This window comes from Penicillium argentinense (genome assembly GCF_028826775.1).
Source record: "Penicillium argentinense strain IBT 30761 chromosome Unknown utg000009l_segment0_segment0, whole genome shotgun sequence".
In the NCBI taxonomy this organism is placed as follows: domain Eukaryota; kingdom Fungi; phylum Ascomycota; class Eurotiomycetes; order Eurotiales; family Aspergillaceae; genus Penicillium; species Penicillium argentinense.
Genome location: NW_026622668.1, coordinates 3412329 through 3427466, shown reverse-complemented (window position 1 = coordinate 3427466; position 15138 = coordinate 3412329). Strand labels below are relative to the sequence as shown.

General features: G+C 51.2%; 6 protein-coding genes across 6 annotated transcripts; 1 reads left to right on the top strand and 5 right to left on the bottom strand.

Annotated features, from left to right (window-relative positions):
* Positions 1 to 1196: 1196 nt before the first annotated feature.
* Positions 1197 to 1923, bottom strand: N7532_008865 (uncharacterized protein; the record flags this gene model as incomplete). Its single annotated transcript, XM_056621357.1, has 2 exons — positions 1197 to 1468; positions 1725 to 1923. 2 exons carry the CDS (start codon positions 1921 to 1923, stop codon positions 1197 to 1199), a joined length of 471 nt encoding a protein of 156 aa, XP_056472163.1.
* A 1049-nt stretch (positions 1924 to 2972) lies between these two features.
* Positions 2973 to 4464, bottom strand: N7532_008864 (pyridoxal phosphate-dependent transferase; the record flags this gene model as incomplete). Its single annotated transcript, XM_056621356.1, has 5 exons — positions 2973 to 3251; positions 3299 to 3421; positions 3475 to 4115; positions 4190 to 4268; positions 4345 to 4464. 5 exons carry the CDS (start codon positions 4462 to 4464, stop codon positions 2973 to 2975), a joined length of 1242 nt encoding a protein of 413 aa, XP_056472162.1.
* A 1012-nt stretch (positions 4465 to 5476) lies between these two features.
* N7532_008863 (U4/U6-U5 snRNP complex subunit SNU66) lies at positions 5477 to 7519 on the bottom strand (the record flags this gene model as incomplete). The annotated part of the gene is made up of 1 exon (XM_056621355.1): positions 5477 to 7519. One exon carries the CDS (start codon positions 7517 to 7519, stop codon positions 5477 to 5479), a length of 2043 nt encoding a protein of 680 aa, XP_056472161.1.
* Positions 7520 to 8270: 751 nt separating this feature from the next.
* On the bottom strand, positions 8271 to 8965 carry N7532_008862 (aminoacyl-tRNA hydrolase PTH2; the record flags this gene model as incomplete). Its single annotated transcript, XM_056621354.1, has 2 exons — positions 8271 to 8575; positions 8656 to 8965. 2 exons carry the CDS (start codon positions 8963 to 8965, stop codon positions 8271 to 8273), a joined length of 615 nt encoding a protein of 204 aa, XP_056472160.1.
* A 515-nt stretch (positions 8966 to 9480) lies between these two features.
* N7532_008861 (bifunctional terpene synthase/polyprenyl synthetase family protein) lies at positions 9481 to 12212 on the bottom strand (the record flags this gene model as incomplete). Its single annotated transcript, XM_056621353.1, has 9 exons — positions 9481 to 9792; positions 9845 to 9929; positions 9981 to 10209; positions 10267 to 10427; positions 10499 to 10653; positions 10709 to 11414; positions 11464 to 11729; positions 11830 to 11855; positions 11912 to 12212. The coding sequence occupies 9 exons, from the start codon at positions 12210 to 12212 to the stop codon at positions 9481 to 9483; spliced, it is 2241 nt and encodes a 746-aa protein (XP_056472159.1).
* A 620-nt stretch (positions 12213 to 12832) lies between these two features.
* Positions 12833 to 14815, top strand: N7532_008860 (cytochrome P450; the record flags this gene model as incomplete). The annotated part of the gene is made up of 9 exons (XM_056621352.1): positions 12833 to 13073; positions 13125 to 13188; positions 13242 to 13500; positions 13560 to 13674; positions 13735 to 13826; positions 13878 to 14198; positions 14255 to 14365; positions 14420 to 14580; positions 14641 to 14815. The coding sequence occupies 9 exons, from the start codon at positions 12833 to 12835 to the stop codon at positions 14813 to 14815; spliced, it is 1539 nt and encodes a 512-aa protein (XP_056472158.1).
* Between the last annotated feature and the right edge of the window lie 323 nt (positions 14816 to 15138).

Below are 15138 nucleotides of genomic sequence, written 5' to 3'. Positions count from 1 at the left end.
AAGGACTCGGGGTTTGAAATTTAGGGGGCGAAGAGGACAGGATGATAGCGAGGGACTTTAGAAAAGCTCACATGTGACATCCTTAAATATGGTTGATAGGGTCTCAGCGGGCTCCGTCATGCGAAAGGTGCAGTTTCGTGTATTTTGACAGTATGCCCGTTTGCGAGCAGCGAACGCTTCGGGAGAGAGAACGCATACAGGAAATCAGGACCAAAATGTATATCGGAATTGAAAGATACACAGCGGTCTTCGAGACTGGCAATTATAAGAATTTTAGCATCATGGACGCAAGTTGCGGTGGTGTATAAACGGAGCCGTCGACAACGGGCGTGCCCATCTTAACCCGTAGTTACTTTGTAGATATTCGAGTTGAACGGCAGCTGCAGAAATTCGATTCTATTCCGAATGAACTCCGTTGGCCTCAGTCAGGTTTTGGGTGACCCAAGCATCGATTCTATCTTGAATGACAACCGGCATCAGAAGCAGCTCGAGTCTAAATTTTGGGATGGGATAAAAGACGGGGCCTACCAGCATTCGATTTATCCAGTGATCCGGTGACAACTGGTCGAAGAGAATATTAGAATCAAATGCAGTCGATTTCAAGGAACTCACACCGACAAGGGAAGTGGACTTTGCCTTCGATTTTGGGCACCATGCCCGCAATTTTGTTGATGTCCGTTTTCGAATCTGGCATTGTTGTGTTTTGATGTTAGAGGGAATCGGGGTATCTTTGTCAGGGCCAGTAATAGAGTGAAAGATAAAAAATAAAATGAGAAGTGAGCAAGACAATAAATGCACCGGAGGCAGCAAATTTTCATCGCTTGGCTCACCAAAAACCGTCGTGATTACCCAAAATTTTCCTAGTGCACCATAATATAAAAACCATATCATTCGTAGCCCCAATTGAGAGTCCGATACTCTCGATACACTGGGTGATATTCCCACTGCTCTTGCGGCACGTCTGGTCATTCTCTCATTTGGGTACCTGGCTTTGTTGTCCATACGCTTTCGTCATGGTGGTAGTAATCAGCTTGGTTCCCCATACTGCCAGTGTGTGATGAAGGGTTTAATGCCCCCGTCATAATCCTCATTTGAATCCACTTCATCAAGTAGCGGTATTCTGCGCTCTGCTCTTTGGGCCCGTAGTATGGAAGCAGCTCAGATCGACAAGGTCCCATACTTCCCCTAGACCAATTTTAGGCGTTCATCTCAGGGGTTAGGGTGACGTGGGCTGCCGAAATGACCATCACTCGATTTTCGATACAGATGAACTGCTCGATCCAATGATGGCCGGAATTCGACGGCGTTCTGGCGTTCAGCTGGAGTGGGTCGGGATGGAGTCGGGATGGAGCAGACATAGTTCTGCTACTGGATCTGGCTAGGCTCCGTGGATCTATAGCGCCGGTCACTCCACCAAACAGACCCTTCACGTCGTGCGAGCGAGAGCGTAAAGCCGATCGTTGCTGATCTATTCAAACTCAGAGTTTCGGTTCGTGCGGTCAGTTGCTAATCTTTCCGGCTCTTGAAGGCTTGTTCCCACTTTCAGCCCATCAATCCCACATGCAATTACCTTCTTCGTCACTTGTTGAGCGCCAGAGTCCATCGACTTCTGTGCTAGGGTCTACTCCGTTCTGCTAGTTTCACTAAACGCCGAGGCCGCTATTCATATATCAAAGAGACCCTTCTTCGCACTTCTCTGCAAACACTCGTTCTCAATAGCATACTATCCAAAATGCAGTTCACCTTCACCTCCGCCCTCCTCATGGCCGGCATGGCCACCGCTTCATCCTCCTCCTTCAAGCCCGAGACATCCTCCGTCTCCATCCCTCCCTCCTCGGCCCTCTCCAGCCGCCTGTCCGCCATCGAGTCCTCGTCGACCTTCACACCCCGAACCTCCTCGGTCTCCATCCCATCCATCTCCATTCCTCCTTCCGGCGTTCTCTCCAGCCGTCTGTCCGCCATCCCTACCGCTTCCTACTCCTCCATCTCGGTCGCCGCCTCCTCCGATGCTGCTAGCGTCGCCAACTCCGAGGACTACGACTGCGTTTACCACGGCTGGGGCTGCGACTGGGTTAAGTCCGAATACGGCTACGGTTCTGAGTTCTGCGGTTCTTCGCCATTCAAGTCTGGTCAGCAACTGTCTGACGGAAGCCAGATTATTGCTGTGTCTAAGGACGGCTCTGGTGACTGCAAGTCTAAGGCTGGTGCTCAGTGCTGCAAGGTCGTTGCTGAGGAGCCTTGCAAGCTTGGTGAGAAGTACCTTGAGTGCCACCGTCCTTAAATTGGACGTCAAAAATCCACGCCTTTTCACTTGAAAATTGAAGTTTTTGAGAGCTGATATACTCGACGAATTGTCGTCGGGAACCATTTTCGTTCGTACATAAACATTGTCGAAATATGCCTGTGTTTGGTATGAATAATCAGAGCAGAGATGCTAGTTATATACTCGAAAAGTTGATTTGATACTATATGTTATTTTCTCTATTGTGTAGCGCAACTATGTATCACACTGGTGCACTTGTAAGGTCCTGAATGCATCATTGAAAAGAGGTACCACACTAATCGCTATGGTATGAGACATGGAGTCTGGACTTGCTCGATCTGACCTTGGTTGTATGCGCTCAGTTCCGATCTCTCTACATACACGATCGAGACCATTGAGATAACAATATGCATACACGTGATAAGCTAGAAGCCTACAACTAAATTGTACACTGCTGTACTCTGAATATGAACCTCTACGAGTGCAAAAATGGGAACCAAATCCGAAATCTCCGTTGAGATGGACAAAGGCAACCAATGGGAAGCTATGCTAAACATAAAACACAGAGACATTAGATATCAGTACAAGGGCCGCAAAACCAAAAAGCCACCAAGACTCATGGTGCCCATTCCAATTCCTTTTAGGCTCTCTCTCGCAATCCATCCGTTATCCATTCAATTCAAGTTATATAACGTAACTTCTCGCGACTTTAACCAGTAACCTTGAAGATGGACTCAGCCAGGCGCTGGACATTGCCGGTGGTGATACCCGCAACGGAGATACGGCCGTCCTTGGTGGCATAGACGGAGTGCTCCTTGGCCAGAGCGTCCATCTGCTCGGGCTTCAGACCGGTGTAGGCGAACATGCCGATCTGGCTGGTGATGTGGGACCAGTCGTGCTTGCTGCCAAGCTTCTCGAGGTTGGTGCGGAGCAGGGAGCGCATCTCGATGATGCGGTCGGCCATGCCCTTGACCTCGCCGAGCCACTGCTGGTTCAGGGCGGGGTCGTTCATGATGGCGGAGGCGACGCGGGCACCGTGGATGGGGGGTTGGAGTAGAAGGGGCGGATGAGGATCTTGATTTGCGACTCGACGCGCTTCTTCTCCTCGGTGTTCTCGCAGACGAGGGAGAAGGCTCCGACACGCTCACCGTAGAGACCCTATTATAAATATATTAGTGGTTGCAATTTCTCCCGTCGTTAATCGAACGTACCATGTTCTTGGCGAAGCTCTGGCACAGAGCAATGTTGTGGCCTTCGGCGACAAAGTGGCGGGGCGCAAAGGCGTCCTTGTCAGCGTTACCGCTGGCAAAGCCCTGGTAAGCCATGTCGAAGAAAGCAAAGTGACCCTTCTGCTTCATGACATCGCTAATTTGGCGCCACTGGGCCTCAGTCGGGTCAACACCGGTGGGGTTGTGGGCACAGGCGTGGAGCAGGATGATGCTGCCCTCGGGAGCGGCCTTGATGTCCTCAATCAGACCCTCAAAGTCAAGACCAATGGTGTCTTTGTTGTAGTAGCGGTACTTCTCGACCTCCAGGCCGGAGTCCTTGAAGACGGCGTTATGGTTGGCCCAGCTGGGGTTGGGCAGGTAGACCTTCTTCGCGCCAGGGTAGAAGCGCTGGAGGAAAGCACCACCAATGCGGAGGGCACCGGTGCCGGAGATGGTCTGGGTGATGACGAGGCGGTCCTCCTTGATGGCGGAGGAGTCGGGGCCGTAGGCCAGCTCCGCGGCGGCGTTGGTGAAGGCAGGGATACCGGTGATGCCGGCGTACTCCTTGTCGCTACGCGAAGCGACGACCTTGTCCTCGGCGCTGCGGACAGAGGGCAGGACGTAGGGCTTGCCCTTGTCGTCACCTGGAAAAGGTTCATATTAGCGATGAACTCCTGGATCATTGGAGCTGCTCCATTCTGCGCGGACCAAAACATACGGTAAGCACCAACACCCAGGTTGATCTTCTCCTTGAAGGAGTCGGCCTTGAAGGCCTCGGTGATACCCAGGATGGCATCCTATTGAAGACAGCCCGTTAGCATTGACGATCGTAATGGCATTTTCGCTTCGTCGCAATTCCGAATGGAGGCTTACCGGAGGGCCCTGGGGCACCTTGGACCAGGCCGAGGCCTGTCTGGCACCGATCACCACGGTACGCATGTTAGCATCGCGGGCAGCAGCCGAGCGGCTGGCGACACGCAGAGTGGAGAGCATTGTGAAGGATGGGCAAGATGGAAAGGATGGAAGAGGAGCAATCCCAGGCAGGGGAAGGGGCAGGAGTCGGAGGTGAAAAGGTCGGAGATGCTGCGGTGCGAGCCGGGATTGACTCATGTGATGGCGGTACCGGGTACATTCTAGTTGTGTGTTCCCCACACGCGTCACCACGTACCGGGTACTTCTCTTCCACACATACACATGTACACACGCACAGCATTCCGGCATTGGCTGCGGCCTCCGCATGGGGGGATCGCTCCGAAGGAGCGTACACGCAGGGTGCTATGCTGATCATTGTGCTCTACCCTACTCATGTCCTATGCCATTGAGCTGCGCTGTTACAGGATTGCTCCCAATTATCGACTCATCTCAATTAACTCGACACCCACAACAAACAAATTCCCACCTTCGGTACCCCAAGATACTTCCTCAGGTATATTTTACCAAGCAATGTATCTCCTTCAGATCGCCATCAGCTCACCCGACATTGCGCGACATCGGGTCGTCCTGCCCCGGTGAGCTGATCTGGGCGACTGCTCCACCACCCCTTTCCCCTCACGCAGTTGGGGTAAGGGAAATCCCGGTGTGCGCTCATGCAACACTTTTTTACTGGCAAGTACAATTAGGGAAAACCGACCCTGCAATCCCAGCGGGATCCCTTTCCGACAGGAGCAAAGCCGAGCTCGGTTGAACTCTCGCGCAATAAGTCCGAAATATCTGTGTGCGAGGATTCGGTCGGAGCTACAAACGAAATTTACCCGCATCCCCACACGCGGAGACAACCTGGAGTGGCCTGGAGAAAGTATTACGTAGCAACGCGGAGATACCCTATGCTCGGGAGGACATGTCTGAAGCAGGCTAGCTCTCAATGGTATTTCTGGGGTTTGCATTGTCGTGAAGAAAACTGGTTTCCATTTGGGGGAATCTCGTAGCGCGAGAGCTAGTTGTGGTACTCTCGCGTCTCTATACAACTTGAAAACTTGAATGCAGGCGGGTCGGCATCGAACTTCTCTCACCCCAGGCGCACACCAGCCTGGCGCTTCTTGCGCGCCGTCTCCTCGCGCGCATTGTTCATGCCCGTGTGCTGACTGCTGTCCAGAGCCCCCATTGCCTCGCGCTTCTTCTCCTCTTCGATCTTCTTCAACCGCTTCTCCGTCTTCATCTTGCCGCTGCCCTTACCGTGGAACTGGTGACTCAGATGCTTGAATGCCTCCTTCTGGTTCATCGACCGTCCGTACTCGTCCGTATACTTGAGCTGCACATCCGGCTTGTACTCCTTGTTGAACACATCGGCCATACGGCGCGCTTCCTGCTGGTCACGCTGTCGGTTCTGCCACGACGCGTACTCTTCACGATCCCGCGCCGACATGCGGTCCAGCTTGCCGGAGTTACGGTCGCGCTCACGCTGCGCCCGAGCATGGCGTTCGGCCTCGGCTTCGCGGCGGTGCTTCTCTTGCAGGAAACGCTCCCGGTCACGCATCAATGCGTTCGCAGATCCGCCGTCGGTCTCCTTGACAAGACCACGCTGTCGTAACATAGACATTGTAGATCCCAGGCCTGAATCCAGTGTAGACTCTTCTTCCAATCCAGTTCCGGTGAGCTTCTGGGTTTGCTCGCCCTCGGCCTCTTTCTCGTTCTTAAGACGCTCTGCGAGATCTTCATCGTCTTCGATGTCGTTGTAAGAACGCTCCATATCGACGTCTCCGGTTTCGTCCTCTTCTTTCTTCACGGGCTCGGTAGCAGGCGCGGCAGGAGCAGCAGGGGTTGTGGCTCGTCGTTCCTCCTGCTCGGGCAAGACGGGTTTCTGGAGGTTGGAGACGAATTCGGTGGTCTCATCGAGGACAAGGCCAGGTTCCTCGGCGTCCTCTTCGCCATTTTCCACCTCCATGGGAGTTTGCGATTCTTCTTCACGAAGTTGTCGTGCGAGGTCTTCGGGGCGCATCTTCTTGCGCTTCTTGAACGCCGCACGCCGTGAGGCCGCCAGTGATGCCTGGAGGTCATCGTCATCGACAAAGGAAACATTCTGATCAATCGTCCTTCGCGGGGCCGGGGCAGCCGGTGTCCCATTTCCAGAGTCGATTTCCATAGATGAGGCCCCAGCTGGCGTACCTGTCGAGTCGGCTCCACCGAGCATATCCTCATCATCGATTACAGTTCGTTGTCTTGTAGCCTTGCTCTTCTTCTTTTTCGGCTTCTTGATCTTCACCTCACTGATGTCCATATAATCCGAGGTCGGGACTTCGGGCTCGATGTTCAGACTGATGGCGCCCCTCTTCAGTCCTTCAGAGACCTCCTGTCGCTTGGCGGCTCGTTCCTCCTCCGTCGAGCCCTTGGCATCTAGTGTGAATCGCTTCCGCTTTTTGCCTTCAATCTCCTCATCGTAATGTGAAAGGATGCCCTGGTTCTCGGCGGTAGGGTCGTAGATGGGCTTTTTCTTCTTCAGCTCCAGTCGCTCTTGGGTCTTTTCCTTGTCGACCAGGTTGGTATCCTGAAGTTCGTCGTCCTCGTCCTCGTCCACTGCAGTGTCCTTCAGGGTCAGGATGTGGTCCTCGCCATCTCCAAAATCGTTGATGGCGTGTCCGACCTTTACACCCGCAAGATCTGCAGCAGTGTACTGGGCGGCCGCCTCGCGCTCTCGCTCCGCAAGTTCCTCGGCGAGTTTGCGCGCACGTTCCTTTTCGATCTTCTTGGTGCGCTTCTTGGACTGCATCAGCCAGGCTTTGGTGTCGAGGCCGGCGCCATCTGCTTCTCCAAGGGTGGCGCCCTCCAGCTTCAGATTTCTCTGAGCCGCATCGCGTGCCTTTTTGATGGCAGAGTTCCTTTCCTCCCGTTTTTTCTTCGCTTCCGCCTCATCCTGGAGCTTCTTCCAGTTCTCGTATCCTTGCGCTTGGCGAGTTTCGACGGTGCTCGCGGGCTCTTCGTCGGATTCGGATCCAGATCCGCTGTCGTCTTCCTGGAAGGTCGGGCCGGCGGCGGCGCCAGTGACAGGCAGAGGCGGGAGCCCCAGGGATACTCGGATCTTGTTGTTCTGCTCGATCGAAACTGCGTCGGACATGGTGACTGTGGGCGAGATCAGAGCTGATCTGGCTGAGCTGGTTCGGGGAGAGCCTCGCGGGTCTGATAGCGCGCCCTATGTCATGTGACATTTACACTATTCCCGAACAGGACTAGTGGATCAAATTCTCAGCGGCGATAAATAGGACGATCCGCGCTCTCTTCTTCTTTCTTTTTCACCTCACGGATCTGTGTCCAGAGCTCCCGTTCACAGCTGTGTTTCGGTTGAGCGCTGGGCAGTTCGACGATCAATGGAGCCATACACTTCTTCTATGTATGGCACTTTACGGTGTCCTGTCGACAGGTCTCAGATTAATATTCTGCGCCGGGTACCACTCGGGTCTTGAGCTCCCTCTGGTGAGCTCGGCTTGAGAGCCTGGAACTGCGGATGGCGTCATATTCCTCCCCTCTTTGCCGATTGGCCGTTGGCTGGTGAGGCTAGGGACTAACCATGACTTGCCAACATTCCCATCATTATCGACAGTCTGTAGAATTTGTAGAGCGAGTTTCTGGAACTTGAGAAGGCTTCTACGCGAACCGGACAAGGTCTGCACGATATGCGACGCATGTGGAAAAGTTTTGAAAAGCTTTGCTATCAAGCGCAAATTTTCGCTCTGTTGATCGCGTTGCCAGGGCAAAATCCTTGCAGTACATGCTACGGTCTGATCCACTCAGCAGCATGCTGAGTTTAAGGTTGTCATCGACATCATGATCGTTATTGCCTATCCAAAAAGGGTATTTCGCAGGGTAGTTTACAGAAGCTTCAAGTGCCCAGTGACGCCGTCGACAACGCTCTTCGGACCCAGGACACCCAGCACCGTGCGACTGCCACTGGCAATCTGCGTACGGCCGGCGTCCTGAATAACGCGCGCGCAAAGCCCAAGGCTCATTGCCTGCGCCTGTAGCAGAAGCAGCTCGTCCTCCGATTTGATCTGCAGCGCGATCTTTGCCTGGCCGCCGCGCTCCCAGCGCGACAGGATCGGGGAGTCGGGTTGGTGGTTGACGAAATATTTGTAGCAAGCGAGGGTGGCATGAGAGGCTTGGGCAGCCATCTTGCCTAGGAAAAGAAGAAAATATTAGCTTCATGAAGTTCTTGCGACGAGATTTTCTGTAGCACAGTAAGGCGAGAGAGCATACCCTTCGTCATGCCCAGGTCCGTCCGAATGACCAACACCAGCTTCACCTCCTCGGCGTTATCCTGGAACTTGGCGAGCTCTTCGCCATTGCCTTCGTCCTCGCTCTCCTCGGATTCTTCGGCCTCCTCGTCAGAAGAGTCCCGGTGGACCTTGACGTCGTAGCTGTTGGGCCAGCTTTTCTTCTCGTGGAACAGGCCGAGCGATGCGCCTTGGCCGATGAAATATCCTGTGACGCCGGCGATGATGGCAGTCGCGATAACATAGGCGGTTGTGGTCGGAGGAATCCGATCCAGAGACATAGGGGCGGCCATGTTCTTCTGGTGTGAGGGGAGTTGGAGAGTTCAAAGTCGCCGCGGTGATGTTCGCCGAGTGTCGATAAATCGTAGGGCGGAGCTTCTCCGCCTGGCCGATTACACACCGCGCCTGCCAGCAAGCCGCTCCAGGTGGCAGCGGAGTCCCGAGTTCGGCTCCACATGCGATTGTTGTTCTCTTTTGACTTTGGGTCGTATCTCGTTCGATGTTTTGATTGTACGTCTTTGAGATTATCTAATGCTGCAAAATTCGATTATTATGACGTTAATGTTGAGGCGAAATATATTTCGGTTCCAACCTCAAGCATTCATTGGACGAATTCAATTGCTCCCGTCTAATATTTGCATCTATAGGATGATACATTGCATGACTACAGCTCCAAACTCTGGACTACACTTATTTGAATGTGAATTTGAGCTGCTCCAGTCATTTGAAAATTCCAACGTTTATTCAACATGACACTCCCAGCTTCATCACCCAGCCACAAATACCTCATCACCCTAAAAATATCAGGTCAAACTCTTAGCTGACGCAGAACCCGCCACAAAATCCAATTCTTCGTCTGCGTCTCTCGCTCCAATGCCTCGAGCTCCCCTTTGATAAGCTCAAAGAGCTCTTCCATGATCGCCAAAGTGTAATCAAAGCTTCCATTGGCCGTCAATCGCTCGAGAACCAACAGCTTCATTTCTTTTGTCAAGTGCCCAGAAATTTTACGCTGCTGAAGAATAGTCGGTATTATGTGATCGCCCTTCTGAAGCGAATGGATGAGGAGCAAAGAATATTTGCCTTCGTCAAGATCCTCGCAAAAGCCTTTGTTGTCGATGTACTGCAGACTTGATCTTAGTCTAAATTTTAGCAAAACGGATCGGCAAGCTCACCTCTAAAGATGTTAGGTTCTGGTAGTCGTCGCGGATTTGAAAGTATCTTCCGACCAATGTAAAGTGGCGTTCGAGTTCAAGATTTCTTTTGATCTGTTAACATCCTGGCTCCAAAGGGGGTGGGATTGGTGCTCACTTGTTCTTGGTTGCTTCGGCTCGACTCAGCCGGCTAGCAAGGCGAAATAAAGCCGAGGTTTCTGGTGGATAGCAATTTACCATGTCAGCCATATGTATGAGCAGTAGACGAATACATTTAGACTTACTAGCATCAATCATGCTTAGGTATTCTTTCTCTGTAGGACATATGCCATTATGCGTCCAGTAAAGATCATAGGCCTGTCCTCGATGCATTAAATCAAGCTCATCTAGGAAATTCAATTAGGAATGCAATGAAGACAGCGTTATAATACCGTGTCTCTTACCAAGGTATATTGTCGTTGCTGATGGCGAAAGTGTTTGGATTATCCTGAAAACATCAAGACACAAGAAAAAGCCCGAGCTAATGGTTTGGCCGACTCCGAATATTGCGTGAGCCGATGGCTTCCCACGACGGAGAGGGGAATTGTCCTGAACATCATCAAACCTGTACAGTAGGAGACCGTCGTATAAGCTACAGTTCAAGAATGCGGGTGACCCAAGGAGGGATAGACGTACATCAAAGAGGATGTGTGCACAAGTTTTACCACTTCTTTGATCTTGTCGAGAGAATCTCGTGGCACTTGATACCACAAATTCATAGCGTTCAAAACGGCCCAACGAACTCCCTTGCCTGGCATTGACAGGATGTAGTCGGATGGATATCTCAGGACCTATATGTTCGTTAGCACAGTTCAAAGCCAGGTAATGGGAGACCTAAAAACACACTTCATGACCAAGTGGTATCAACGAGAGATCTCTAAACACCGAAGGGGGTTGACTATCTAGAAGAAGGTCAATAAACCATTGTAAGCCATCCAGAATGAGAGAGTTACCATTTGACTCGGTCAAGCGAGCAACACCATTAGCCACTTCATGCTTGTGCGTACCATTGATCACCATCCGCTTCGTACCATTGGCAAGAGCATAAAGGTTTTCGCAGCTGAGCAACTCCTCCGAGACTGTACAGCTATCAAAAAATTGAAAGCCGTCTTTGGTCCGATTCTCGAGACATGTTTGGTAAATATTCTGGCTCGAACAATGATAGCGAGGACAAGTCATGCTCCACAGAAAAAGGCCTGCTGCAATGGCCTCAATCAAGTCGAATGCGCGATTGACGGTCTGCGAGGTGCCTCCACTTCCAATTTCCTGAAGGCATTTTGTCTTCCGAGTCAGATAATCTCCTTCGAGCTCAATTATCTTCGCCTTCACGGCTTCTTTAGCTTCAGATGCAGACAAAGAATCCCACTTCATGAAAAGAGCAACCGAGCTCACGACATGCGATTTCTGTTCTGACGACTCCTTTTCCCACGAGAAATAGTCATTTGTTAGGGCTATCGAGTCATACAATGGCTGAAGAATAGGCGATGTGATTGACTGCTCTGCAGCCGTGAGGGTCAGGTTCACACCGTAGTAGGATAGCGCAATCAAGTTCCTTTAAATAATGAGCTCAAAACATCAACACTTATGATGAGGTCTCTTACTTCAAGCCAAAATCTTCCCCCCGATGGGAGAGATACTGATCTAGGCTCTCGTACTCGACGTGTGCTGATTCAGCAGTTTGCGTGATACGCTTGAAAAGATTCCATTGGGACAAAAGTTTCTCTCCACGTTGGCCTTGGTTTGACAGCTGGACCATAATCTTTGCGACTGCCTGCTCCATTCGCTCACTGCTATTTTGCTCGAGGCTAGCAATTAGTTCGTGGGTCGATCGAGTCGCTTGTCCCTTCATGCTTTCTGCCAGGGTGTCCTATTTGGATACAAATTCAAGTCAGCAGTAATCACAGCATGAGGCGTATAGAAAATGGAGAAAATGGCCAAAAACAATAGACCACGAAAATGACCCGTACCGTAGACAAGTGAAGTTCTTCCAGATCTGCAATTCTTATTAAGGAAATTCTTTAACCTCGAGTATAATCAATTCAAACTGACCATCGTAAATAGCAGCAGCCTCGCTCATATATGCCGCGAGTGCAAGATCTTTCGGAGAGGTGAAGGGAAAAGTAAGAGCAGCACATCCTCCCGAAACTGGATTCAGACAACCTGCGAACGTGCCGATATGTTCCTTGCCCAAAAGGTCAATCTGACATTGGATAGAAGCGTCGTCTGCTATACGAGCATTTTTGTGAATCCTGGGCTTGAAATGCGAAAAGTATTCTGGGTTGTGAGCGTAAAGTCCAGGCGACACTGGCGCGGCGTAAGATAGGAAATCCTCCTTGTCTTCGAGATGCATCTTCGGCATCCGTTAGAGGAAGGCGCCGAGAATCAATCAAAGGTGCAATTTTAAGACTTGAATTTCAAAGTCATTATTGCTTTGCAGAGCTACCTAAATATGCGACCGAGCCTAACGGGCCTCTCAGTCCCCCCAAAAAATAATTTTTGACAGTTTGTTCAAGTCGTGGACGAATTGCTTATTATTTCCGCTAGTATAACGCTTCTATCACATGGTCGGATGCGGTGCAACCACGGAAGTCTGGCGGGAGCGAACCACGCCCTTGTCATAAACCTTGAGGAACGAGCTATCGACTATTTTGCTTTTTTGAACATCAGCTCGACAACAAAACAATCATCACCAAGCCAATATTCCTGCCAATCCCTGCGGAGAATTGTGTGGAGCCGCCGTCAGCCTACAGTGGACACGGCGATCCATAATCGCGAGCCGCTTATGCACGATCGTGACCAGCTCCACCCTGCATTTCCCGTGGTGGCGCCGGCGGCCGAAGCGCAATGAACGTGCCCCTGTTTGATTGGTTTGGAGTGCGCCCTGCGAGAGAGCACAAATTGCCAAGGTCGTCCATCCCCAGACGTTCCTGTTGAGCTTCGAAACCGGCCTGAGCCTATTCGTCAAGCAACATGTTTGACAGCTATCTTGGCAGCCTTCTCAACATATCCTCGGTCTCGATCATCAAAGCCATTGCGACGGCCTTGGTGGCTCATTTTGTGCTGATTTCGGCGTGGCGGTTATGGTTTCACCCCCTTGCGTCGGTTCCTGGGCCTCGCCTCGCGGCGGTTTCCAGCCTGTGGGAAGTATGGCAGGATGTTTTCCGGGATGGGAACATGGCGAGGGCTATCTCCAGGCTTCATGATGAGTACAGTATGTGAGAACAAGAAGTGTCTGGCGTGTCTTCGATTGCTAAGCGCGCAGATTCCGACGTTGTCCGTATATCGCCAAATCATGTCCACATCAACGATCCGGATTTTTATTTCCAGTGAGTCCGCGAAGATGTGCACTGGTGAAAAGCAACGACTAAGGCATGCTTAGAATGTTCAAAGTCACATCAGGCTTCGAAAAAGACCCGGCATTCTACAGCAAACTCGGGGTTCCTCATTCGATTCTGAGCGTGGACACAAAAACAGCTCGATTCATACGGACCAAAGCAAATGCAATCGTCGCGCCTCGAGATTGGGGTGTAATGGCGGAAAAAGCGTACAAAGTGACCAAGAGAGCGTCTGACCACCTTGCATCCCAATCTCGGAGAGGAGATGAAATTGACTTGTTCCAAATGCTGCGAAGCATATCGGTATGTGGCCTGCTCAGAAGCATTATGGCCGACGCGCGCTGATACATGATGTCGGAAAGACAGATATGATCTGTCATTTATGTTTCGGGTTCTCCGCGGGCTTTGTTGACAATCCGGAGGAGTCCTCCCAACTCTTCCGTGTTCTTGATATGTGTCTGGAAGGCCTCTGGTACAGTGAGTTTCGACCTGACTGCGATAACACCGCATCGAATCCGACTAAATCTCAATCTCCAGCGGTTCACATCCCATTCCTTGCAGAGTACATATTCGTACTGCCAAACTGGATTCTCAAGACATTGATCCCAGGATATATTTATTTCAGACGAGTAAGTTCAGCCGGGTCCTCAACAATGAACCGTCACTCAATCGAATTGTAGCAAGGTGGCCAATGGGTCGATCAAACATTGGAGCGAAGCAAGAATGCAAGCGAGGAAGAGAGAAAATTAACACTCATCGACGTCCTAAATCCCTCCTCCGGGCAAGATGCCAGTGAGAAGGACCGGTCCTGGCTCATTGACCAGGGCAACGTATTCGTGTTTGCCGGAGTCGATACGACCTCAACGATGTTAATGTATACTTTTCATAAAGTCTTGTCATCTCCTGATATCCTCAACCGCCTGCAGAAAGAGCTCCAAGACGCGAAGTTGTCGATCGATGAACAGTATGATTGGAAAAGGGTCCGGCAGTTGCCTTACCTGGTGAGCTTTTACCCTGTATTTGCTCATTAACTATCATAAAACTGACAATGAGACAGACTGCTGTAATCAAGGAAGGGTTGCGAATGAGTGTTGTTATCCCGGGACGACTCCCACGAGTTGTCCCTCCCGAAGGGGTGAAATACAAGGGCCTTTTTATTCCTGGAGGAGTTAGCCACCCCTTCGCGATTTTAGACACGCTTCAAAACTGACAATGACTGCAGACAAGCGTATCAAGTACGATATACTCGATGCACCACAATCCCGCAGTCTTTCCGGAGCCGTATTGGTTCAACCCAGATCGCTGGCTAGCAGAGGACAGCATCGAACTCGAGAAGTACAATGTCGCGTTCAGCAAAGGCACCAGATCGTGTATTGGAATGAAGTAAGTTGTCTTAAAACTGCCTAGACTGAATTGGTGGCTAATGCAGGCATTCTTTCAAAGCCTGGCGTATCTGGAGATCTATACAACACTGGCCCTGTTTTTCAGCAAATTCGAAATGCGGGTAGACTACCCAGGTGTTGGAGAGGAATTAGACTGGGGAGATAGTCTGGCTCGGAGATCCAAAGACTTTATCAAAGTGAGCATCCTTGCAGACAGATTTTCTGATGGGGTCTGAAGTGGAAGGTGCCATTTCTGTGGAAGACAGGCACCAGACACTTCGTCCGACTGCCATTCACTGGCTCATCTCGACCGTGCCTTTGCTTTATGCCTATCTCTGCCTGTGAATACAAGATAGCCTGCATTAAATTTATTCGTCAAATATCTCTTGCCTTCTCACCTGCAATCCCTCACCCAATCCTGCAGTTCGCCGACACCCCCTCGAAAACCACGATAAATGATCATAATTGCGGCCATAAAGGAGGCCGTCCTCTTGTCACTTCTCTTCTCCGTCCCCCCTACGGCCCTACGGACATCCTTCGACATATTCACCGCATCTTG